A 27,295-nucleotide genomic window follows, 5' to 3' on the forward strand; every position below is an offset into this window, starting at 1 on the left:
TTAAAAACCTGGATAGAGGGAAAATGTGCTGTCTATAAATATTTTAGCCAACTTCTGGGATGCTCTGCAGGCTGCTACTTAAATTTTACAGTTGGTAAATGAAGATTTGCAACTCAATATTTTCTGAAAAATACTTCAGTGTGACCTAATGATCTTGCTCTCTGCATTCTTCATCAGAGAGATGGAGAGTGAAGACTAACATAGTATTTTGTAAGCAAGAGGCTGTCTGACTTCTGATATAATTTTTTTCTGCGAAAGATTGCTTCAACTTTGTTACACATTCACCACACCCCCTCAAAAAAAAAAAAAAAAAGCAAAAAAACAACCCAACAAAACAGAAGCAATTTATTACCCATTTTGAATTTTAGCATATGTTTCAATCATGATGCCTGAGACTGAGATAGAGGTTTGAATAGAAATATGCTAGCCAACATAGCAAGAGGGCACTTGGCATTTAGCAGATATTTGCACTCATCAAGGGAAAAGGTTATGTCAAAACCTTTTGAAAATCTTATGCTAAAAATTTCTCATTCCCACTTATATCATAAACTGCTTGTCAATAAATGATAAGAAAAATCTGGCCTTTTTCTGCTGATGTACAAAGAATCTGCAATATCTCATGTGAATGCGTTCGCTGTGCTAAGGCAATTAGAAAAGGCAGGCAGACATTTTGCCTCACTTTGTGACACTAGGTCCCCAAGTGACAAACCAGTTAATATCCAGTCCTCAGAGTTCCAATAAACACAGTCATTTATACAGAGTATCTTTTTTTTCGGTGTGCTGGATCTACCCAATTTTCAAAATACAACAGGACAAGCTTCAGCGTTTGAGAGATGGCTGTCAGGAAAAGGAATTACAATATGCCAGGAAAAATTGGTTTCTGTGGCAGTCCTCACAGCCACAGACAGTGAGGCACTCTGGGATGAATTCAGGGAAAATCTGGTAGGATGAAGTGTGGTACCCTGCATTTGGTGTTACCCCCTTGTGGCAGGTGTGCACCATCATAGCTTCTCCTCAAATGGCTCCAAGGTTATGCCAGGAACAGTGGACCCAATATCTGATTTGTGCACTGTGATGTGCATATACATCAGAACTTGAACATGCTCTCACCCCGTGGGGGTTTTTGTGTCTCTTCCTTAATGATAAACTGTCTTAGTCCTGGTGGAAGAGCAGCCAATGTATGCAATGATCAAAAGAAATGCATTGAACTACTATAGTAATGGTTGCAAATAGCTATCCCTCTATCCCAGAAATAGGACAGTGGCAGAAATGCTGCTGGCAAAGTCAATGGGCTGGTATACATTGCAAACACTTTGAAGAATTTTTCTGCTTCTTTCCCGCTTCAGTTCTGGAAAAAACACAGCCTTAGATTTACTAAAGGGAGAAAGGACAAAAGAAATACAATTAGGTAAAGCCACCAACTCCATTTTCTTTTGAAGGTAGTTAATGTACAGTAGTGTAAAGGTTCTTTCAATCTTTCATGTTAAAGATGTTCAGATGTACTACAGAGGGTATACAAGCAATCTGTCAGGCAAGAATAGGAAAATGGATTTTTATATCTAAGATACAGAATCTCTAGGAACTTCCTCATTTGATAAATGAGTGTTTGAGTACTGCTTGCAAAGTTGGTTTTATAGTCTTCAGGAGTGACTGATAGGAACCTATCAATTCCCTGGCTCTTAGAGTTCTCCTCTGAGAAGAGGGGATGATTTCAGTACCTTTGTCTAAGTAGGTATTTAATTGTTAATTAATGTTCAATTGCAACTGGAAAATGGAAGACATACCCATTAATTCCTGCTTTGTCAATTGAAGTCAACCCACTGTTTCCTATGTTTTTATTAAAAATACCTGAAAACCACTTGTTTTTTAAGAAGTGGGATTCTTCTCTGTGATAGAAAATAACAGCATTTCTGTCATATTTTCTTGGTTCAGCTACAGAATAATAAGTAAAAAGAAAAGAGAGACAAAAAGATTTGCCAGGCAAAATATACTTAGCAGGAACTGAACACCAGCTTGTACAGGCCCCATCATGTCCCAGAGGCAAAGCATGAGCCTATTCTAGGTTTATTCTGTGACCCTAAGTAAGGCTTTTGCACCAGATCCTGACAGCTGCTGCGCTGTTCCTGGGCTGTCCAGGAAATCTGCATCTGAAAGTCCTGGTGAGGCATGAGGTGGCAGTGCTATTTCTTGAAGAAGAGCCCAGTACTCTTGCAGAAATCTGCCAGTGGTGCCTGATGTCTCTAGAAGCCAGGGATTTCATCTCTTGGGGTCTGGGCTCATGCACAGGGCAGTCAAAATAGCATTTGCAGAAGGTGTGATATCTATTTTTTTTTTAGCATGTTCTATAGATGTTGAAGGTGTTGATTTTACATATTCAGAGCTGCACATCTGTTCCACTGTGTTATTTTCAGCAACAACACTGTAACTGCAATAGCTCCTCTTTCCTCTTTTTTTTTTCAGTTCCACCTTTTATTCAGCCTTTCGAGTTCCCACGGTTCTCCATTGGGCAGAGGGTCTTCATTCCCTGTGTGGTGGTCTCTGGGGATTTGCCCATCACCATCACCTGGCAGAAGGATGGCAGGCCAATCCCAGCCAGCCTCGGAGTGACAATTGACAACATCGACTTCACCAGCTCCTTAAGGATTTCTAATCTTTCCCTGATGCACAATGGGAATTATACCTGTATAGCTAGAAATGATGCAGCAGCTGTGGAGCACCAAAGCCAATTAATTGTCAGAGGTAAGTAGATGTAATTAGTTTGAAGGGCACCAATTAAGCTGAATTCATCAGTATTTTGTAATGACATCTGTTTGATGGGTAATATGAAAAAGAGGAAAATATGGTAATCCCTCTCTTCATAACAAAGAGCACCCAGAGCAGTGAAGCACAGAAACCAACATGACTTCTATTTAAAAGTCTCAATACTGGCCAACAGCACTGGAGTGCACAGGGTGGATGGGAGAGCCACACCATTGACTACTTGGAAAAGTTTGTGAGGCACAAGCCCATTCATTATGATCAATCCTTTGAAATGGTACCAAATTCTTCTCTCTTTGTCTCCATTTTTTTCTTTACATCATTCTCTTATGCAGCATGTCAGTAAACAAGCAAGCATTGATGCTGACTTCATGGGGGCAAAAATTCTCCCCTGTTACCCTGTTGGTGGTCTTTTTCTCTGGACTCTGGAGTTCTAGGCCTGCAGCTTTTTATGACACTATGAGAGCTACTTCATTCTTGCCCTCTTGCTCATCTCTCTGCCCATCTAGTGCTCTGCAATCTCCTTTAAAACCTCTCTCCTCTCCTCCCACTGCCACTTTAAATGGTAATGTCTTAATCAGTGTTGCATATGCATCTGGGATAATAATTTTCACTCTAAGGGAAGGGGAAAATATAATATGAAGATTGACTTGATTTTTCTTCCAAAACCCTGGACTGACCTCTTTCCCTCATACTGAACTGCTTCAACTGTCTCATTCCATATGGGTCAGAAGCCAGACAGCCATCAGAGGGTCACTGTTGGTCACTATTCATCTGCATCCAACCTGACCTATACACATTTAATTAAAGACTTGCTTTCCAGCTGTCTCTTTTTTCAAGCTTTCTGATCCTTCCTCATTTTGTTGTTCATAGATGCCACATAACTGAAACATAGTACTTTTCTAAATGAACTAAGCAATTTTTCTCCAAAGTGAGAAGAAGTGGTGCTTAAATCCCTCATCGTTCTAATCCATTGTGTGGTGGTTTCTCAGCAGTTTGCTTTAGACTTAAATGTTAGCTTTCCTAAATGTCATGGGATGTGTACTGGGGAATATCTGACTTATGTAACATATATGCATTTCAATATGAGAGTGGACAATGAATGGGAGAGGAAAGTAAATGGAAATATGACTGTTCCCACAAATTTTCTTATTCATTGTCTATGCTGTCATTCCAATTGTTTTTAAATAGACTTAAAAATGATTAAGACTATCATGATTTCAAAGTAAGTGGGCTTCTATATCCTTTTCTAGTACATATGTAGACTTAGAAGTAGAATCTGAATTTATTCCATTCCTAGAATGACTGCCAAAACACAGGCAAACTGCTTGTTGCTACATTAGAAATACTAGGGTGTATACAAACTTCTGCAGAATCCATACAAAAATTCTAGGGTTTACATCTTTAGATTTTTTTCATCAAAAATTTGCAAGCTAAAAGGGTTTCTAAAAAAATCTAAGAATGCATTATTATTTTGAATATTTATTTCTTTGTCTCACTCTTGGTTTCTTAGCCACGCTATTAAGAAAAAGGAAAAAATAGGACCCTGTCATGAAAGCCATCAGTAGAAATTAGGAAAATATCTTTTCCATGAACCACTGATAAAATCAGGGGGAATTAATTAAAAGCTCTGCTCGTTAGGGCTGTCTTCTAAAGAGTGATTAAAAATCTACATATACTTTATCATGTGTTATTAATTTCTGTTGGGTTTCCTAATTGGGAATGAAGTAATTATTAAATAAAAAACAGTGAAAACGATTTTAATTGGTAAACAAAAAGTAAAACCTCATAAATGTATTAAAAGTTCCAATTTTTTTCAGGTACTAACAGAAAAGAGAATTCAAATATAGTAATGGGTGCATAAATTATGATTTAAAAATTCCTGTTAGAGAACATATAAGTTGAAGTTGAAATAAGCCCCTTGGAATTAACATAATACAGCAAGTGTAAATGTGTTTTCATTTTTCACTTACCATTGCAAATATCATTAGATAGTTAGGAAGCCAATGAGGAGGCCTTGAGCCTTGAATCTTCCATACAGGAAGAGAGTGCCTGCTTTCTGATGTTTGGTACTGATGCTGGTGTCTTGCAGGAAATGCAGCTTGTGATAGAAAAGAAGTGGGAGACGTTTTATGGTCGCAGGTGGTATCAAAATTCATTTACTTTCTTTGCTCCTCTTTATCTTGCAGCTTTGAAGATTACTCTTGAATGTTTCACTTCCTATTTAAGATTCTCTTTAGACAAAACTGATCAACACAAACTGCTCTGCACTGTCTCATTTGGCAAAAGTACATTTTTTTTTCCTTGAGCTGCATAGCAAATGGTTTCACTAAACCAGCTAAATCGACCCCTTAGGTCCAATGACCAAATTTAATAACTCTTCATCTTTGCTAAAGTACAGTGTTTGATGATCTCATTCATTAATACATCACTGCTTGCTTTGGCTGATTAAATTATTTCCATCATTTTGACAGTATGATCTAAATGTGTGAAGTACAAATATTCCATGTAAAAATGAAATATTGCATTCAGGGCCAATGTCATAGATTATTTCTTAACTCACTCCAGTAGCCCATCAGGGAAGATCATGTTGAGAGCCTTTACAATTGATCTCTGGTGTGATGTACTCAGTGCTGTACTTGGGAGCTGGAAGCACTTGCATAGACTTGAAATCCAGGCAGGAGTATGTGTGTTTGCCACTGGTCACTGGCATGAAGCACAGTCAGAAGGGATTCTTGAATTTACATAAAGCAAAATTCAATCAGGGAATATTAGTGTGCACTCATAAATTGAGTTTGTAGCTCGTGCCTTTTAGTTAGTGGATGGTAAAGTTCTTCACTGCAAGCAGTGACATGGGTAAGCAGTATCTTCTTAGGGTAGAACTCGTATTTTATCATCTTATCAGGATTGTTTCACACAAGGAGACAATAAAACCATTTTTCCTTCCTTAAAATGGCCCTATGAATTCATGTTATCTTTGACATCCTATTCTGATTTCTCTCATCCCTTACTTACCCTTTGTGAGAGCCTGAGACTGCTAGTCATAGTTTTGACTGAAAACACCTTTTAAAGGTCCTTTGAGTTCAGTGATGAAATTGTTTGCATCTGTCAACTTACTGCTCTTACACTAAACAATTCAACAGCTCATCTCTCGTCACAGATCTGTGGGCTGCATTAAATGAGAGAGAATAACAGAAACTCACTGTTGAAGCAATTTTAAATGCCCTCCCTCCTGGGCTCAAGAGGCATTGCTGCTGAAGCAAGGGTGAGAATAAAAGTAGAGCTGCTCAGTTGTATTAGTGAGATATTTCAGACTGTTTCACACCTGTATAACTAGAGAGGAGCACTAAATGCTTTCTTTTCTCCAGGAACCTTACTCAATCAAGCATATCAGACTAATTAACTTGGTTAAACCCTTACTAAGCAAATTTTTTTTAAGGGCTATTGAATTCCTAAAAGATAATGAAAAAGTGAATGTAGCTTTATAATCTAAAGCTAAGTATGAAAATCTAGATCGGGTAGCTAACTACATTCTCTTTGAAAATATAGTAGCACATAGCTCTGAAAAAAATATTCACGTGAAATAAAATAAAGATGTAAACTACCAATAAGGAGGAAAAATGTAAAGGTCTCCTCTGTTTATTTTTTAATCACTTCTATCAGAAAATTAGACAAAATTTCTACAGAAACAATTGCAAGGTCATTGAATGAGTAATTTTGTTTTGCCATAGGATCTTTCTGGATTTCTGTTGGTGATCTTAAGTGTCAAGGGCTCATGACTTCTAAACCAGAGCATCAGTTGCAATTTTAATAACTAATACAAAAGGAAGGTTGAAGTTTTACTGAATACAGAGTTTCTGTTAATGGGTGTGTGGATAGTTTTTGCAAAGTAATTTTGAAACATGCTTTGTTTATGAAGGAGAAAAAGGAAAACATGTGATTCATACACCTAGTTCTGGAGCTTATTCAGTAAAATTTAATTTCCATAGTTATTGTTTTGGTATCATTCTGTATTAAAAGTAATGATTAAAAATGAGAATAACATGAATATATGAGCAAAAAAATATATTTTACAAATATACATCAAAACCAAAGTGAAATTGATATGATGAAAAGCCCTGTTCAGAGTTTGTCAGCATCAAAGCCAAAACACACTGAGAATGTCTATGGTAGTTCATTAAAGATGAGGAAGGATGTATTTCCCTAGAAATGCTCAAAGAACATTTACAGTTGACGTCCATCCATTTTTCTTTATATATGCTGAAAAGGATTAGACTATTTGTCTTTTTTTTTTTTTTTTTTTTTAAACAGGTAACTCACATGAACAGTATTTTAAAAGCTGGTTGCCTTTATCATAGAGTCATAGAATCATAGAATGTTAGGGTTTGAAAGAGAACTCTAGAGATCATCTAGTCCAACCCCTCTGCCAAAGCAGGATCACCCTGAAAGTCTCCAGAGAGTTTTGAAAGTCTCCAGAGAAAGCAACTCCACAAACTCTCTGGGAAGCCTGTTCCAGTGCTCAGAAAAAGAAGTTTCTCCTCATGTTGAGGTTCCATAGTATTACTTAACTTTTCCAGAAATTTCTGCACATGTCTACCCATTTAATAGAATAATTTCCTGAAAAAATAACACTTCTTGCCTTTGTCATCTATAGCAAATGAAGAATGAATACTTTTTTTTTTCCCAAAAAGAAGGGAAATAAAATGAAGAAAGTACTAAAATTGTGTCTTGTGAGATTTTAAGACACTGCACTTTTCAGTGTTAGAGGAGGCATCATTTGTAACCACTCATCTGTGAGACTGATACAACTGAGGTGGTTTTACGTTTTGGATTTTTTGGGTTTTTTTGTCTACCCTCTTTATGGATAAGCAGCTTGCAATTGATTTTTCAGGAGCTGTGAATACAAATTTACTTAGAGTTACAAAGATGAAACAAGCTGATGCCACCATGCTGAGCTGTATAAAATCAAACCTATCTGTGCAACTAATTGTACTTTTCACCTGCTTTGGAAAATAAGTACTTGGGAATCCTTTTGTGTTTGGTGACAAAATGAAACCAGAACAGTGAGAAAAAAGCTACTGAATCAAATGTCTTCTGTGAGCAGATAATTAGAACAGGGTTGGTGATTGCCTACGGCTACTGTTGCTGGGACTTCAAGTTTGATGCTTGCCTATTGTCCTGGTTTGAGAGGACCAGGATAGAAAGGCCCTGCCTAGGACACCACCAGCAACTTCAATCCTCTTGATGTTGCAGCTGTAATGAGGAGCAGCTGAGCCTATTGGAGGAGAGGATAGGTCATGTGACCTAAACGAACCAATCACAGTATTCTTTCCCACGGTCCTAAGTATAAAATGGCTCCCAAGAGAGCCCCTTGGGGAGGATTTTTTGGCTGGTGTGATAGTTGGGTTAGTGTCTTCCTGCTGCTACCTGGTTCCTGCTACCACTGCTTTTCTTCATTTCCTTGCCAAAGGACAGCATCTACTAAGACAAGACACCTTCTACCTACTCAAGATTTTTCAACTTTAAAGTCTCTCTCCCTTCTTCCCTCTGTGAGGGAAGTGGGAATACCAGCATCTATCAATGCCCAGCCGCTGTCCAAACGATGACAGATTTATTGGTGGCACAAATAACTTCATAGGCCTATACTTCAATATGTCTATATTTCATTTTCCTCTGCAGGGCTGGAATTTTAAAGAGTTATCAACATATTCAGCAATACTCTATACTCTTTCCTTGGAAATCACAGTTTCTCAACACTGTTTCCCAACTTGCCATGTGTGATATCTTATTATTTGAACCTCTTTAGTATGGGTTGGTTTCTTGTTTGTGGTGGTGTGCAAAGGGCATTAGTTTTATGTCATGTCTAATGCCACTGGTCTACTCTGCAATAATCTGGGTAGTAGCTCTGCCTGGTTACTTTGGCCAATATCTTTGATCTTTTCATACCAAGTTGATCCCATCAATCAAGATGTTTGGAGCTTCTGGAAATAGTTGTCCCTGTTTCTGTATGCTACTTCTGCTTACTGTGTTGCAGGGCTTGTTTATTATCAGCAGGCATAGGTGCATGGGTAAAAGCACAATCACCACTCAAACTTTTACAGCAGCCTTTCCTGGTATCCCTCCACCCACACCAGCACGAGTCACTGTTATATCAAACCTGGCAACCAGCACTTCTGCCATCCCTCTGCCTCTGCCAGTATGGGTTGCTGTTGTATCACACCTTATAACAAGCACTTCTGCCATCTCTCCTCTCATAACTACCCAGCTTGCTCCTGTGGACAAAAAGTGAAAAAAACAAACTCAGCCCTGTGTCACAGAAGACGTAGGGAAGATAGACCATTCTATGTGGGACTGATGAAGGTGGAGGAACAAAAGGTGCCAACAGCATCAATTGGAGTCCATCTCTGGCAGTACTGAACCAACGGAGACTCCCTGCTTCCCATACAGCACCTGATTTGCCAATTAGAGGTCCCAGGAATCATCAGCAAAATTCACTCACCCTTCGACAGTCCAATATGGCCAGTGAAAAAGTCTCATGGGCAATGGAGATTAACTGTGGACTATCGTGGCTCGAATGCAGTAACACCATCACTGAGTGCTGCACTGCCTGACAGGTTGGAACTCCAGTACAAGCTGAAGTCCAAGACAGCAACATGATATGCTGCAGTTGATATTGCTAATGCATTTTTCTCCATTCCCTTAGTGTCAGAGTACAGACCACAATTTGCTTTCACCTGGAGGGGAATCCAGTATACTTGGAAGTGACTGCCCCAGAGGTGGAAGCACAGTCTAACTATCTGCCGTGGACTGATTCAAACTGCACTGGACAAGGATGGGGCTCCAAAACATATGTCAGTGATATCATTGTATGGGGAAACACAGCAGATGAAGTATTTGAAAAAGGGAAAAAGATTATTGACCTTTTGTTGGAAGCCGGGACTGCCATTAAGAGAAGTAAAGATAAAGAGATACAAAGAGATACGGTTCCTGGGAATTAAGTGGACGACCCCACATCCCTATGGGTGTGGTGAATAAGATAACTGCCATATCTCCACCTACCACTAAAAAGGAGACACGGGCCTTCTTGGGTGTTGTAGGTTTTTGGAGGATGCAAAATACAAAAGGAGATATCATACATGTTATGGCCTTGGGACCTGTCCAAACAGGACCAGAGATAATGAATGTACTCTACAGTGCAGCAAGACATGATGGTCTTACCTGGCGCCTCTGGCAGAAAACACCAACAGAGACTTAGGGGCATCCCCCAGGATTCTGGGTACAGGGTTATAGAGGCTCAGAGGCCAATTACATTTCCACAGAAAGGGAGGTATTGGCTGCCTGTGAAGGAATTAAAGCTGCTTCAGAAGTCATTGACGCTGAGGCACAGCTCCTCCTGATACCACAACTACCAGTTCTGTCCTGGATGTACAAGGGGAAGGTACCACCCACCCATCATGCCACTGGTGCTACCTGGAGTAAGTGGACTGCCCTAATAACACAAAGAAAATTAATAGGGAGCCCAAATTGCTTGGGTATTGTGGAAGTAATCACAAATTGGCCAGAGGGCACAGTGTTTGGGATGCCACCAGAAGAGGCACTGACTTGAGCCAAGGAAAGATGGGCAGGGTCAGAGTCATGAGGTGTGGCTTTCAGAAGGGATCATTTTCTCTGCAGCACTGTAAGAAATGACAAAAAGAATAACCTCTGGGATAAGGGCACAAATAATTTCTTTTTTTTTGTCTGGTACTTTCTTCTTTGTGCTCTAATTAAAGAACAGGTCAATGCTAATCTTTTACTGATTTTAATATTACCACTACACACCTTTAATTTTCCACAATGTTTGTGGCTTTCTCACCATTCGTCAGAGTTTTCAGCTTTTCTTTCAAACTTCTGTCAAATCTGCAGGTTTTATTGACACATTGACATTCACTATTGGGCCTTCATGGTAAACTGTAGGTCTTGCATTGTCACAAGTTTTTTTCTTCTGTGTATCTGTATTTTGAACATGTAGAGCTTTTCCTTGAGATAATATGTGTATATTATATGTATAAGTATATGTATAAGTATATACATGCTTGCTTATTTGTGTAAGACTCATTGCAGGGGTTTTATGCTTCCTTAGGATGTCTCATATGTATCTGTCAACATATATGAATCTATTCCAGTAAAAGTTTTCCTCTTCAACTTAGTGCAAGCATTGAACCTTTCTGTGGCCATTTGGAAAGGAAAGTCCTATCAGAAGTTATGGTTCAAACACTCTCATTTTAATTTGAAGTTACTTGGTTAGTATTAAAATCTTTTATTTTTTCAAGTTTATTTATACTACATACTTTAACTCTTTTTCTAAATCTTACTGGTTCACTGTAACAAAAAGCAAGCACAGAAAACTCTAATTGTTCTAAAACACCTGTTAAACCTTCCCTTTTTTTAGAAAGCATTTATTTTCTGACCGTGACAGTTTGATTTATGTTATTCTATTTTGTAACCTCTCCAATGGAGAGGTTGTATCTTATCAAGAACCAATGCGTCTGTCATGCCTGGTAAGAAGTACATTGAGATTGTGTACAGGAAGTAAACAATCATGTAACATGAACTTTACTATATCACTGGATCATCAAAAAGCTGGTTTAAAGGGGTTTCAATTTTTGCTTTCATGTATGAGATGTTATGTCTCTTGATTTGACTGATCTGTTATTTCGAGCTACCTGATTATCTGCATGAATTCTCATGGCTGCTTCTGCTTCCCCTCGCAGTGCCCCCGAGATTTGTGGTTCAGCCCAGCGACCAGGATGGGATCTATGGAAAAGCTGTAATTCTAAACTGCTCTGCAGAGGGTTATCCTGTTCCCACCATTGTCTGGAAGTACTCAAAAGGTAAGACTCCTCATGTGATGACCAGGGACAAATGAATTCTGCTTTAGTGCTAGCTTACTCACATCTCAGTGGTTTAATTTTCATATAGTCAAACCAAGTATCAGTCATATATACACTGTTCTATAATTTCCCCAAGCTTATAGTGCTGGTCATTGTCACAGACACAAGGCTGAGCTAGATTGACTTGTGGTCTGCCTTAGAGGTGTCCTGGAACTGTGAATGTGTGCCTGTGTTAGCTCTGGCCTCAGCAGGTAAGTGATTAAATGGACAGCTGAGAGAAAAGAGATAGTGCTTTACTTGAAACAACCTCAGAACAAGGTTCACTGGCAGCATCTGCCTGATTTTATTTTCCCCTTCAAAATCTGTGATAACGTGACCGGTCATATCTTTTCAGCAAAGAGGAGGTCAGGTAGCATTAGCATAAGCAGTAATTCAGTATGCGCTTTACATAATGCTTTAACATTTTCTTCTCATGTAACAGAGCATTAGAACTGGCCCCACTTGACCCAGAGTAACCATAGGAAATTGACTGCTTTTTAATTAAAATGTGCTGCCTGCAAGATTGCATCTTCTGGCCAGTTGTCTTCTGGTTGGTTTTAGCAACAAAACAAACTCCAAACTCTATATCCAGAACCCATGAGCTAACTCTCTTAAAAGCAAAGCTGACCGCTGTTGAAAAGAAAATGTGATGTAATGCTCCATGTAATCTTTTGTTTCCTTGGGATCTAAGTCCAAGTGATTTTTGGGAAAAAAAAAAACCAAAGTAGACCAACCAAAAAAAAAAAAAATCTCAGGGGAAGAGAAAAAACACCCAAAACTTTTTTTTTTTGCTTTTATTGGTAAAGCAACTTTTGTGGAAAGAAGGGTACAGAGCTCCAAATGCCATTAAACTCAATGGTATACAAGTTTTTAATTATTAGTATAGGTAACAAAGAAGTAATTCTATTTGCATGCTGAAGGAGGAGGCAAAGCTAAGCTAGCTGAGCTGCAATTAATTTCAAACTGATAAACAGCCCATCTTAATAAAGGAAAAAGGGGCAGTGATTTGATTTTAGTGATACTCTACCATCAAGTGACTGGTTTTCAGGCTTTTCATTATGACTCAAGTTTTTAAGTCAAAGAATATTTCTTCTTTTTTTCTTTTTTTTTTTTTCCAAAATAACTCTAGGTAGAGAGGTCAGCTTTTTTACAAAACCCTGTATTTTGCTAACGGATGACTACAATTTCAATACCTAGTCTAACTAAAGTGCTGTACAGGCCTATAGGATACAGGTTACATCTTCTTTTAAAGACGTACATTATATAATTGATTTGTGAGCAAGGTTTATGAACTAAAATTCTGAAACAATTACTGAGGTATCTGTTTAAGTCCTTCAGACTTAGAGAGGTGGTGGGCACACACTGAAACACAGGGGTGTTTCAGTGTAAGAATAAGAAGAGTAGAAGAATGAGTATAAGAAACTTTTTTTTACTGTAACAGTGACCAATGACTTGCACAGGTTGCTGAGGGAGCCTGTGGAGTCTCATCCTTGGAGATACTGAAAAGCTGCCTGGACATAGTCCTGGGCATCCAGTTTTAGATGGCCCTGACTGAGCAAAAGGGTCGGATCACACAGGTCCCTTCCAGCCTCAAACAGTCTGTGGTTCATGAGCATATTGTGCTCTTGAAAATTCCTCTGTGCAGCTGTGTGTAATAAGTTGCTGTCACTACACCTGGGGGACTTCTTTTTTTTCTTTTTTTTTTTTTTTTTTTTTTTGGTCACAGTTGGAAATAGAAGTAACTGTGCATGTGAAGAGTAAAGAAGACTTTCCACACTGTTATGCAAAATTATGCCCAGTCATAGCTACCCTCAGGAGTATCAGCCCTTTCCCTTCTGGTAACAACAAATTGTTACCAGAATTTTTCGTGTGAAGAAATATAAGAAGTGAGTGCTTGCATCTGTCCACTTGGGCAATCAATTGCAGACAGGTAGAGTTAGTGAAGCATAAAGGTACCTTCCCACTAAATGACAGGAAAAATGGCTTACTATAAAAAAAAAGTGGGAGATGTGTGTGACTAAAATAGCTAAAAAATCAACAACAACTGTTTTCTGTGGAAACATTATTGCTTTAACATTTCTAAGTTAACAGTATTGGTCACCAGACCTTCAGTTTAACTCTTAAGTTCTGAAAGTAAACTATTCTATGACTAGAAGGAATTTTGGTATATGTGTCTGGTCTTTTTTAGTATTCTAGATGTTGTATTCATAGGTTGTTCTAGCTTGCTATTTTATATTAAATCATTCCCCATAGCATTCACTCATTATATTTCCTCCTGGGCTGATTCAGCCAACTGTGTATAGTAATTAATGCTGACAGATGTTAACTTCATGTACAGAAAGTGGTATAAGAATTTCAAAGACAACTACCTCACAATTCCCCTGAAAAATCTCATCTCCTGCCACCAAAGTGGGTTGAAAAACCTCTTGTTACAGGAATATCTTAAAATACACTTAGAGTCCCTAGTGATGGAGGAACCTCAGCTTGTGCTGGGCTTCTGGACAGTACAGCATACTGGCAGCATGGCAATATACTCTTTCCTATTTTCCCTATTCCCTAAATTACCTAGGATCTTACGTCCAAGAAAAGGTTCTTTCTTAAAACCAAGGCTGAAAAGGCTTCCTGCCTTTTTATAGACCTGCCATTTTTACATTACCACCAAACATGGTACCTTGTGCCCGAGGTGGTGGTCTGAGCCTTATGTTTGGTCTTTCTTTATTTTGGTTGGTTTTGGTCTTTTTATTTATTTATTTATTTATTTTTTAATAGTCTGAATGACTACTGGATACAAACATGGCCGAGCAGAGATTTTTGTGTCATGTCAGTCAGCTGTAGGAAGAAAAAAGCAACACACTGATATGGTTTTCCATATTACCCAGAGTTTCATAAGGTTCCAGAAGTCCCTTGAGTATACCATGTTTACTAAAACAGACATTCCTCTTAGTCATAAGAAATTCATTTGGTGTATGCATTAGGGATGCATACTTGTATGACTGTTCAGCTGTAATTGTCAATAATTTATCAGCCTCTAAATGTACAACAAATGTGCCTTTTTACCCATGAGCAGTCTGAAAATGTCCTTCATTTTCTCTCTCACCCTCTCACTCCTGCTTCATGCTCCTTTTGCCCTTTTGCCTTTAACATGAGCAGATTATTGTTACTACTACATTCCAAAAGTCTTTTTTCTTTCCATGCAATTAATTCAGTTTTCACAAAAATTATTCCGTTTTTTACTGATAATGTCAGATTTGTATTTTAATTGAATTCAATTTTAATCCTCTAAGGATAGGAAGCTATAGTCTCTGCTTTGTTAAAAAATATATATATATAAAAAAAGACATACTTTCTTTCCTAACTAACCTCTTTCCATGGGCATCCTGCTTTAGGTGCTGGGGTGCCTCAGTTCCAGCCGATTGCCTTGAATGGTCGTATCCAGCTTCTCACAAATGGTTCCCTGCTGATTAAGCACGTGCTGGAAGAAGACAGTGGATACTACCTCTGCAAGGTCAGCAATGATGTGGGAGCAGACGTCAGCAAGTCCATGTACCTCACTGTTAAAAGTAAGAACTAAAACACTTCTCTGTGATTCAGATATTACCACTGAGTGAAAAAGGCTTGTCTGCTGTATCCTTAGTTTGGAGTGGGTCTGGAGGGGGGAAGGCAGGGGAGAGGCTGATTTTGTTGGTTTTACTCTTATGTTGGTTGTAGGCTGCATCTGGAAGTTAATGTTGGATGTGGCAGCATCTGGAAGTTAATATGGTTAGTGATAAACATTGATTGGTAGAGGGTGAAAAGAGAGGGGACTTAAAGATGAAAAAGTTTATCAAGAATTCATATCATGATGATATCATGTAGCCGATGAGCTACAGCTGAAGTGGAAGTAGGAAAAATCTGTGGTGGAAAAACCTGTGGTGGAAAAACAATAACAAAGAAGAAATACACACAGCAACTGTAAAAAAAATCTCAGAAGCTGAAGAAAAAAGGGATTTAAAAGTCCCTTAATAAATTCTTAAAATACCATAAATATGTGCTATAGGTATAATCACATAAATACCACAAGATGCTATAACATACTTTAAGATACTATAGATACAGCCACAGTAGTTATTTTGACTTAGCCACTGGCAGATAACTTTCAGTAAATGTGTTTAATTCTGTTGAATCTGGACTGCATACACAGCCTCAACCTATCTGTACTTTCTAAGCACAAGAGACAAAAGCAATCCAGTTTTTAGGTTCATGCTACCTATAACTCCTTAAAACATGAACACAGCTGAGAATACAGCAGAAATATTATGGGGGGGGGTGGGGTGGGGAAGGCTGCAGAGGTAATACAATTTCTCACTAGAGAAAAAAAAGACCCCCTTGACACTTCAGCATGCCAAATGTTCATGGATGACCTATTAGACCAGTATTGAAGGAGGTCACCGAGCCATGCACTTTCATGTTTGGAGGATTTTTGAAGACTGACTGAGTGCTTTGAAGTTCTGAGATGTCAATTAGCTTGAAAAAGGTTTGCCCTTGAAAGTAAAAAGAATTTTTTTTTTCTGAAAGGAAGAAAAGTACAGCTTATTCTTCACTGAAGAGCGATACTTTAGACCACTAATGTTTAGGGGTGTTGTTTGTTTGTTTGTTATAATGTCAGAGAATGAATAACTAAGTTTTTTGAAAGGATGCATCTCAGATTTTTTAGATCCTCAAGCTTCGGTACCACCAGTGTCCTCTCCACTTAGTTTTACCATAGTGGCTTTGTCTTCTAAAAAAATAACATGATATCCCAAATTCTCAAGCAGTTGTCTTAATTGCATATTTTGAGGATTAACAGAAGTTCCATCTTCTCAAGTTTCCATAGGTGGACATTCCTGGGCCAGTCTTCAACTGTAGTAGCAATGCATCGCTGTAGTATGCTACAGAAAAGCATCTTTCCTCCACTTGGCAGCTATACACTCTGCCTCTCTGATCACTGCATGCAGTTTCATGTGTGATAAAAGAGCATCCCTTATCAAATAAGAGCAGGAGCTTCCCTGGAGAGTCAGTTTCTGTTCGAATCTAATGAAAACCCCTCCAGCTCTGAGATAGCGGGCAAAGAGATCTGCACAGCCTCACACATCCACGCTAACATACATCCTGCTCCTGGTCCAACTTTTAGAGAAAATGCTATTTATGTGTTGGTGCATGCATAGTAGAGTCACAGGTTTAGATTTAATCAAGCACACATTAAGGACAAGCTGCTCTGGGGAAGCATGCTGTGGTGGGTTTCAGGTATAGTTGGATCCACTGCTCTGGTGGTGACGATATGGCACACAATACGAGCAGCTTGTCAGGTAGAGTGACTCCAAAATGGGGGTCTGGACCTGCCTTTGTTTTCTCTGGTGCTGTATCATGTACTTTATTGCTTTGTTTTTCTCTGTGGTTATTCTGGAGCCTTCCTCTTCTCCCCCACAAGCCTATTTCTCAACTTTAGTCCTCAGGACAGTAATCCTCTACTACTACATAAAAACATTGGGCTTCCTTCATGATGTTCACAGTGCTCTTAATTTGTTGATCCTGCTCCACATGGACACCTAGAATACCTGTTTACTCAGAGGTAGAAGGTGAGACCTGGCCCAGGCAGTTGTTTCTGGGTGAAAAAGTTGGTAAACCTTTCAAAACATAAGCAAAGATTGTCATCAAGACATTGTGTTGTCTCATTGTGACCCATTGGCTTTCACTTTCCTTCAATCTATATGTGGATTGTCCGTGAGCAGTAACTCGAATCATCTGTTTAAAAAGTGGAGTGGCTTAGATGGACTTAGTCATGGATTTTGAAACTGGACTGACTCTCAGATACAAAGATATAGCAGCAGCAACAAAGATACAGCTTTACAGCAACCTCCTTCGCTTTATACCTGTCCCTTGTACCACAGATACCTCATGTATGCAGTTGCTAACCATTGACAGCTGTCAAGGTTTAAGCCCAGACAGCAACTGAGGACCATGCAGCCACTTGCTTATTGCCCTCTTGATGGGATGGGGGGAAGAATTGGAAGGGTAAAAGTGAGGAAACTCCTGGGTTCAGATAAAGACAGTCCAATAGGAAAAGCAACAGCTGCACATGCAAGGGAAGTGAGACAAGGAATTAATTCACTGCTTCCCATTGGCAAGCATGTGTTCAGCCATCCTCAGGACACCTGGGCTTCACCATGTGGTATGGTGACTTGGGAAGATAAAATAACATATTTCAAAATGTCAGCCTCTTCCTTCTTCCTCCCTCAGCTATATATGCTGAGAATAATGTCATATTGTATGGAACATCCCTTTGGTCATTTGGGGTCAGCTGTTCTGGCTATGCTCCCTCTCAGCTTCTTGTGAGCCTGCACAACAGCAAAACAAGAGAATTTGAAAAGTCCTTGATTTCTTAGCAACAACAAAAAGCATTAGGGTACTTTTCTTCTCATACCAAAGCCAATACTAAATACAAAACATTGTACTATTGTAGTTGCTAAGAAGAAAAGTAACTCTATCCCAAGATGCTGTGAACTTAAAAAAACCCACAAACAACAACCAACCAAACAAAAAACCCCCGCTTTATGCACAGATGATTCTCTTCCATTTTTTATAAAAATTTCTATCTACTCTGTTAGTAACATTGCAGGATAAATTTTTGCCTTTCATAGATCCTGTGACAAATCTCTTACATGTGAGACTGGATGCTGAATTTCTCCAGAATTTCCAGTGTCACCTGTATGAAAACAGAAAAGCTATTGACCTTTGATATCCAAGGAGGGTAGACAATTTTTTGTTTTAGTAGTTCAGGAGAGTACAGAATGCACATTAACATAATATACTTCCATGACTAGCTACTTCTAAATTGACACTTCTATTTTTTTTAGTGAAAAGCTAGCTCAGGCTATAAACCAACTTGTCTTGCTTAACAGGGCACTTAACTTTAAGAAGGCAATGGTAGCAATTCCAGATACATATTTATTTAGTGCCTCAGTGTTTGTTTCATGACACCTTCATGCCAGAGAAGCTGGTCCACCTTCTTGGCGGAAAGAAAACTGTATAAAGGGAGTGCCAAGAAAAGAGGGAGGAAAAGGAATAAGTGTCAGGAATGCTAACAGAAATGTGAAAAGAGCTGCCAGAGCTGATGCTGAATCAGGATCCACAGGGCCAGGATGCCAGCCTTGAAAGCAGAGAATCCTTCTCCCTTTCTTTTCAAGAAATAGACAAAAAATCATGATCAGTGATTTTTTTTCTCTTCTTCTGAACCAAGGATAAGTAGTTCTCAAATTCCTTATTCACCAAGAGATACAATATTAGAAAATTATGAGAGAGATCTGGAATAAGGAATCTAGTGCTGTCTTGAGAAATGACTCCTGGTTCCTGGGATGAGAAAACTTCTAAAGAATTTCTATAAAAGATAATGAGCCTTTAACATGAAGGGAAGAACTAAAATTATTTAAAGGTTGCCTGGGAGTCACAAGGGAAGAGATGTCTGCTTGAAATGGACTGCCTGCCTGCCTTCATCTGAATAAATGTCACATTTCCTAATTCTACTTTAAGGGCTATATATAACATGATAGAACAGTATTGTGAAAAGATTCCCACCTGAAAAGCAAGCTTTCATTAAGTTATGTATGTTCCTGTGTAAATAGTCTGCTGGGGGCAGTCATGTTAGCTCTTCCCCTTCCTAAATCCATCACTTATTTCCATGTCAGTGTGGAGCTGAAAAGTTTTAACCTGATAACCAAAACATTTCAAAATATCCTGTCTGCCAAGCAGAATTGCTTCATTTGCTTTTATCTCAAATATGCTTCTTAGCTATTTTCATTATATGTATTTAATGCATAAATCTAAAGCCATTAGTCAGACCCACGCCTCCTTCTAGGAGGAACATACTAATCCCAGCTAATACTTTTAACACTAAGTTTCACCACTTAGATATTTTTTAACTTCTAAAATTGCTGTCTTTTACAAGAGCTGGTGAAATAACCAGAAAAGATGATGTTTGAGAAAGAGAGCCTGGTCACAGTATAAAAGTGAGCCTAGTGCCCCTTCCTGCAGCTACCCTGGGTCTTGTCTCTGGTAACTCAGCACACTGAGTCTCTGCTGCCTCTGCATCCTTTAGTGCCTCTCGACTACATTCAGCATGACCTCCTCCAGGCAAGATTTGTTTCTTTTCATCTCCAGACATCTCATGGTACATAGAGGCCCTGATCACATAACTAGCTAGTACTGTAAACCAAATATAAGGTAATAGTAGTTATAAACAGAAACAAGCTCAAAAGATGCTTCTGAAAAGCAATTCTAAACTAGTGACGCTGTCTCCTCCATTGCTAGCTAAAAATTGTTCCATATTATGGCCGAAGCATGACAGCATGTGTTTGTTAAAATTGATGGAAGTCTATACCTGGCTTCCTTCATGAAATTTTATCTGGGCAGCATAAAGGCACACCTCCTATGTGGCTATTCAAATGAGTTTGCTTTGCTGCAACACCTGCAGTAAAGCCGGCAAGCTGTGATGGAGAAATTGCTTTGCTTTGATCACCAGGGTGCCTCTAAATGATCATCTTAGTCTTCAGAAAAAATAATTCCTTGTTGAGAATATGGAAGTGTTGAGATCTGTTTGACTGCTACTTTTCCTTGTGTATAAAAAGAATAACATTTGTACATAGACTTTATCCTTCTGTTTGTGCCCAATATCTTGTTAAAAATGTATATATGCCATGATGTGTCAGTAACGGTGGCATTGCCTATTCTGAATTTGCAAAGATAGATAATCTGTCTATATAGATAATACATTGTAATATAAATAGTAGATAATATATTGTAAAGGAAGACAAAAATCACCATCTCTAACACCTTCAAAAAAAAGATTACAGGAAGAACAGCAGTCATACTATGTCAAACTCACCTTAGCCAAGTTATTTTGATATTTCTTAATCTGTCTTTGCTCCATTTTTCAAAGTCTAGTGGCCTGTAAATAGTGTTTTCTGTGGCAAAAGCAAAACCAAGTCCCCTGGTCTGATTGAGTACTCTGTTCTACTGTTTTCTTCTCCTGACATTCTGCTGTATTTTCAAGGACGTTTACATTTATATGCTTCTTTATAGTTTGTGGTTATCTCAGGGAGAGTGCACTTACTGTCCGATGGACAGTTTTGTCCAAAATCAGTAACAGTCTTTAGCTGGGTTACTTGTATGTCCCCTCAGAATGCAAGAATAAGGTAAAGGGAAAGAAAACCAAAAATCATTTCAGTGAAACCAAAATTACTCTTGTGTCCCAAAGTGCCCTTTCTTGTAAGGTGGCAAGTTGCCCTTGCATTCCTTTGCCCTTACCCTCATGACAGGCAGCTCTCTCTCTCACCATGTATTTCTTGGCAAACGCAAAAAACTGTTCAATGTGAATATGTGAACGAACTACAGTACAGCTCAGTTTAAATTACAAGTCAGTGTTGATGGACTGGAACACTATCTGTTTTAATTACTTATTTATTTTCATTAAATGCACAGTCTAAAAGATTCTGTTAGAAAGCCCCAGTAAATCTTGGAACCGCGGTAATTCTCCCTAAACGCAAGTACTTTCTCTTGTTAGTAAAACAGCTCATTTTTTTCCTAATGAGGTCCTCCCACCATGAGAAATGAACAGGGTTTGAACGCTGTTTTCTGCCTGTACAGACCATTGGCTCAGCTTTGATTTAGGGACTTTCACTTTAATCACTGATCATGTGTCATTACCCCGACAGGCGGCAGCAGCCGCAAGATACAAGCTCCAATAAATTGCACTGAAAATCGCTGAAGCGATCCTTTGTTGATTTTCCTTTACAGCTATTCAATGGCAGATCAGCTGTCATAACAACACAGTGCCTGTGGCAACAGGGTGAAATTAAACGTGAAGTATGTTCAAGGTAGCTGGTAGAAAGCCGGAATATCTCTTTTCTTCTGTACATTCAAATGCTTTCTACTTCTCTCAGAAATGCCAAGCCTGTGGCAATTGGCTAAATCGAATGCTTTCTCTTGTAAGATAATTGCCAGATGTACTGCAGTACAAATGCTCAAGTGCTTTTGTATGCAAATCTTTGCAATACTCTCATTTAAGGAATAGAGGAGAGGTAAGGACCTCTCTTTTTTAAAAACATATTTTTCTAATTGGATGTAAGGAGCAAAAGAATGCAGCAGCCCTTTTTGCTTTTTTTCAAGGCTGGCTGCACAGCAATGTTTCTAGAAGGAAGGTAAAAAAGATTTCTCTCCAGCTAGCTAGAATGTGCACATAGGCTCTGCTCTGTCTTTTTTATTTGTATCAACAGTACCATATTTATTGCTATTTTTCAGAATAGTTGTCTCTCTCACCTTTATATTGCCTAAATAGTAACATTCAAAATGAAACATGTTTGAGGGTTTTTTTTCAGAAGGTTTCTTTCCATTTAAATTTCCTTAGTGGAAACAGAATATTGAAGCTTTCTTGAAAAATGTCCATTTAACCAATTTGTTGTGGTGATTCTATTTTTTTAATATCTTCACATCTTCACGTTTCTTAGAAAGCCTTGTAAGAGATGGGATTCACAAGCTTTGCCTCTAGCCACTGTTTTATTTTTCTCCCTTTACTGAATGGATTAGAAGTACTTAAACATAGCCAAATCATCGATATTTTAACAGCATGTCCTCTTTCCTCAATCTGAATACCTCTTGTGGCCTTTTAAATTACTTACTTATTCGGATAAAATTTTACATGGCTCTCAGGTTGCAATGAACTCCCCTGTCCAGATTTGGCCACCTGTGATCAGTGGAGTTTTGTGCAAGGCACATCCTTTCAGATCAAGAACTACAGCTCCTATGTCTCTAAATGCTGATGAAACTTAACTTGAAAATAATGTCTGCTCTGCTCTCCTCCTTCTCCTGTTGAGATATTGATGTTGCAGTGATTTTTACAAACTAGATAGATAATCCATTCATAATAACCTTCATCAAGGAAGTAGTCCAATAAATTTCAGTATATTTTACTTGGCACAGTACTGCAAACCCTACTGTACTAGAACATAATAAGTGGTAATCTTTAAAGGTCCTTATCTGGGAGAAAATAATCTGGAAATTATTCTTCCTGATAATTTGGAAGGTCATTTTTTTGAAAGAAAATTTAGAATATAACTATTCAGATTTAGGCTTGGCTTCATTTGAAGTGGGAATGAATACCCACCCGGAACACAATATATCTCAATAACCTCTTAAGGAAAATATATACCAGTGAGCACAGGACACTTGACAGCCAGAATTTCAGGACTACCCATCTCAGAGTTACTCACTGCTCATCAGCCATGTTTAGTTTAGTAAACATTGTTCCTCCTCCTAGTTTGACGGGACAGGTGGAACACCCTCAAAACTCTGCTGTTCACAGCTGTCTTCCTTTCCATCTCCTTTTGAAAAGAGGTGAATGCCCTGCTCCTAGCTCTGCCACTGTGGCCCATCTGGGCTCTGTGCTGACTTGATACCCCATTTGGGAGAGCAGGCAGGGACCATCCAAGGATGGGCTCAGGGAGCTGCTGTGGGTGGAACAGCTCTCAGAACATTGTATTCAGAAGTACAGGAATGGAGCACAAAGTGATTAGAGCTAGATGGAATGGCATTTAGAGGCTGTGGTGACCTTCACTGTATGAATCCAGAACTGGAAGATGGGAGAGAAATTAGTAGATGGGGTAATTGAATTTGCAGACTGATCTCAAAAATTCTCATCAGAACACACCAAACTTAAAATAAAAAAAAAAAAATAAATAAAAAAAAAAAGATTCTTAAAAAAAATTATTTCAGTGCTTTCATATGAAATGGTTCTAAACCTCAAAGCCTGCTAGCAAAACTGTATCTTAATACAAATAGTGTTAGGACATTTTTCTGATAGGTTATTTCTGTTTTTTCTGTTAATAGGTATAATAGCAGAGTAATGACTAAACATTAGGCATGACCATAATTCCATAATGATGTTTACTGGTTTATCAAGTCAAATTGATTACAAAAGCAGCATTGGTGTAGGTGCACAGTATAATTTTTCTTAAATATTAACCTTAAGGGGCCTTTAATGCTTAGAGTATATATAGCTCCATGTATTTTCATGCTTCTCTTTTGTTAAGCTAAATAATTTTCCTGAATAACATTTTAAAATATAGATTATGCTGTGAATATATTAGTTTCATTTGTAGGGTCGGGATGTATGTAGTGTGTTTGCATAGTTTAATGTTGGCTTCTAGTGAAGAAAGTGCATGCATGATATATTGTTGCTTATTTTTACATTTGCAATGTCATCAAGAGTTGTGCCTTTGTCTTGCTAACAAAGATTAAATAAACGTAAACCAAGAGAGTGTTGCAAAGCAGTAGTGGGATGTAAATTAATTTAGCAAGTATGTGCAGTATATATGACTATTTCCCCTTGAGCAAAGCTAGCTGGTAAAGTACCCTGTTTTTTCCTTTTTTTTTTTTCCTTTTTGTTTTCCTTCTCCTCCATCTTCTTTTTTCCCTCTTCCCTCTTTTCTCTGTGTCACCTCACACCAGCTTTAAGGTGGATCTCATTTACAAAATAACCATGTTCCAGCAGGACAAAGCCTTAGGCTCAAAGAGGGCAGTATTTTCATGTCTCACATAATTTTCCTTTCACAACCACTGGTGCTTCTTCCTCTTCCTTGCTGTCACCATTCTGCAAACCTCACATTCTTGCCATGACTTCCTCCTTTTTATTAAATCCCTTTCTATCCCATATTCATTCTCCTATCAATCAATTTCACAGCTCCCCATTATTATTCTGATATGAGTATAGGATCTGCTGAATGCTATCTGAACAGCAAAATAGTGGACAGTCTTAAATTACCACATTTCTTCTTACATATCAGGGTTTCTTATGCACTCTGAATATTTTCATCAGTGGTTTTTCACACAAGATTTATATTTCAAAACCTTATTCCTTGTTTTTAATTACTCCATGCCATCATACGATTCTTTATACTTATTTGTTTATTTATTTAATATGGCTGATTGCTTATCTTTAATTTGTTGTAAACCTGTAATTTTTGCATTAAAAAGAATGGAGCCATTGAGTTAGAAGAAAAAAAATTTACAATGTCTTAAAATATGTAGGATGTGAGCTACATTTCAGTATCAAGTGACAGAGACACTAAATCAGTTGCATATATTTTTCAGCATAATTCTCCTGTAGTAAAAGAAAAATGTAAAAAATACAGTTTATATGCAAATATTTTATACTTCAGATAAGAAGAGATTATTTCTTTTAAAATATAATATCAAATGTTACTATTAGACAAAGACAATTTTTTACAACTGCTTCCATCACTGTAATTTTAAGCTTTTTTAAAAGCAGGCAATTTTGCCTTTAGATATAAAGAAAGTGTCATTTTTTTCATAGCACATCTTTTTCTCTTCAAAATAGCTTTTCTAAAATTATGTGGTAGCTTTGTTCATAACCTTCTAAAAATCCTACAGTGGTACTCAGTGTAAATGCTGTGTATAGGTTGTGTGATAACATAAAAACAAAAATTACATTTACATCTGGGAGACATACAGAAAGAACAGAAAATGCAAGGTAGGAAGAAGAGCTGTCTACAAGCTGTAGATGTTGTATACAGGGAAATTCAAAGCATTGCTTCCCACACCCCTTCCTGCTGTGCATGTCAGGCATAATCAGAAGCAAGGATTTACAAATGCAGATTTTCTTTCCTGGTCTAGATATCTTTGCTTTGTAGGAAATGGGTTTCCTTCACTTTGAATTGTTTTTCTAACCATTAAGATTCATCCTCTGCATCAGCGTGGGAGCTCCCATCCACATTGTTCAGATAATTGTTTGGTATGTGAGGTTTGAACATACCTTAATCTTTTGCTTTTATGTTTCCTGGGGAAAAAAAAGGAAGTGTCCACTTCTGGCCACAACAATTGATTTCTGAGTGTCTTCACAGTACAGATAACTAAAGAAGCATGGCTCCGTTTTTTGATAAATCTTATTAGGATCCTGCAGGGTTAAGGAATGAATCGATTTGGTCTGTCAAACCAAAAGCTAATGAAAGAATGAGCTCTTTCTGTTGGCCTCATTATTTGTGATTAATCTAACCCAATACATTTTTTTTTCCTAGCTGTCTCCATCAGGCCACAGAATAATTAGTCTTATACATTCACTTTTTTTCTTTTCCAGACTGAGTTAGAATATTTGATCGTGTAGGAATTGTGTTGTCCAGACAGTACATACATCTTTGTGACATTCATTTTACCTTCTCTATCAGCATTTATTCGGTACTAAGCTCCCATGTGGCAGATTCCTGGTAGCCTCTGGGAAAGCATGTAATTGTATGGATGTAGGAGAAAACACACAACCGCATTCAGGAAAGAGAAATTATTCATCAGGGGGGTATAAATGCCATGTTCCAGCTACAGTTCTTGACTTGTGAAACAGTATTTTCCATTAAAATTGTTCTCTTGTTTAGAAACGTACAAATCTTCCTGCTGACTTTCCAAAAGACTAAGCACCAGTACCCATTAAGAATTTAGGTTTTTGTGAAAGTTTCCTGCATTAATCAGGATACTAGAATAGAATTGTCTGTGCAGGTAGAAGTAGGTGCATGTAATTGCTGTTGGGAAATTGTGTTAGCTGTGAGTCTCCATCCCTCATATATTCCCTCATGAAAGCTGATGTATTCTCAGGTAATCAAGGAAGTGGACTATCATGGACGGGAATTGGCAAAGATGTTGTTCTTTAAACTCTCTGCTTTTATGATTGAAACTTCTGAAAGCTTCTATACCTAATTTTATAAAATATCATGGGATGCCACTATACTGTCAAAGTCCTGTGAGTTCTCTTTCTCTGTTTGATCTGTGTAAGTTAATGGGCTCAGTTGCCAATATCTCTGTGTGCAAATGTGCATGAACATGTGGGCACTCATATAAATGTGTTGTTTGATGTTTGTCTAAAACAACTAATGCAAAAAGAAATAAAAAGCAGCCAGATGTGGTCAGGAAAAAAAATAACTCAAAAAGGAAAAAAGACCCAAAAAGCATTCAGATGTGGTCAGATGGTATAGGGCTTTTCTGAATGTATTTGTTATGCAGTTTACTCGTTTGTAATGCAGCTTTCAAAAGAACACATGAAATTATTGATTTGTTTGACTGGGTAGAGGTGACTGATTTAAAATGTCTGCAGCAAAAAACAATTGCACATTGAGTTTTTTAGCAGAAAAAAAAATAGAGCTATGAGGGGATCTTTACCTTCATTAAACACAAGTCTGCTTGTCTATGACATTCCTGTTAATTTGCATTGTGTTAAAATTAATCCCTCCAGGTGCATTCTCAAAGAAAAAGTAATGCATCCCAAATACTATGTTCCTAAAGCCATTTCTTTCTTCTTAAACAGGACTCTGATTTATTAAAATAGTATGCATACAACTGTTTCATGTAATCAGTGACATGCTGAAGGATGCTTAGCAAAGCAGATGGCTGTTTAGGAGTTTAAACATATGTTGCTAAGAGTTGGTTTGGGTTTGTTTTTGTTGTTTTAAAACTTGGCTTAAACTTCTAAGTAAAAGTCTGTGCACATATATTGTATGCCATACACTGTAAGTATATGTTATCAAGCTCCAGCAAACACTGTAAGTCTTTGGAAATGA

General features: G+C 38.0%; 1 protein-coding gene across 1 annotated transcript in view; it reads left to right on the forward strand.

Annotated features, from left to right (window-relative positions):
- The window catches only part of DSCAM (DS cell adhesion molecule), a 450,058-nt gene that overhangs the window by 291,182 nt on the left and 131,581 nt on the right, over window positions 1-27,295 (forward strand). The window contains exons 9-11 of the mRNA XM_071752599.1: window positions 2,461-2,739; window positions 11,511-11,630; window positions 15,056-15,229. Of these exons, the coding sequence (XP_071608700.1) occupies window positions 2,461-2,739; window positions 11,511-11,630; window positions 15,056-15,229 (573 nt within the window). The remainder of the gene's footprint in view (window positions 1-2,460; window positions 2,740-11,510; window positions 11,631-15,055; window positions 15,230-27,295) is intronic.

The sequence above is a fragment of the Heliangelus exortis genome, chromosome 1 (assembly GCF_036169615.1).
Source record: "Heliangelus exortis chromosome 1, bHelExo1.hap1, whole genome shotgun sequence".
NCBI classification, from domain to species: Eukaryota; Metazoa; Chordata; class Aves; order Apodiformes; family Trochilidae; genus Heliangelus; species Heliangelus exortis.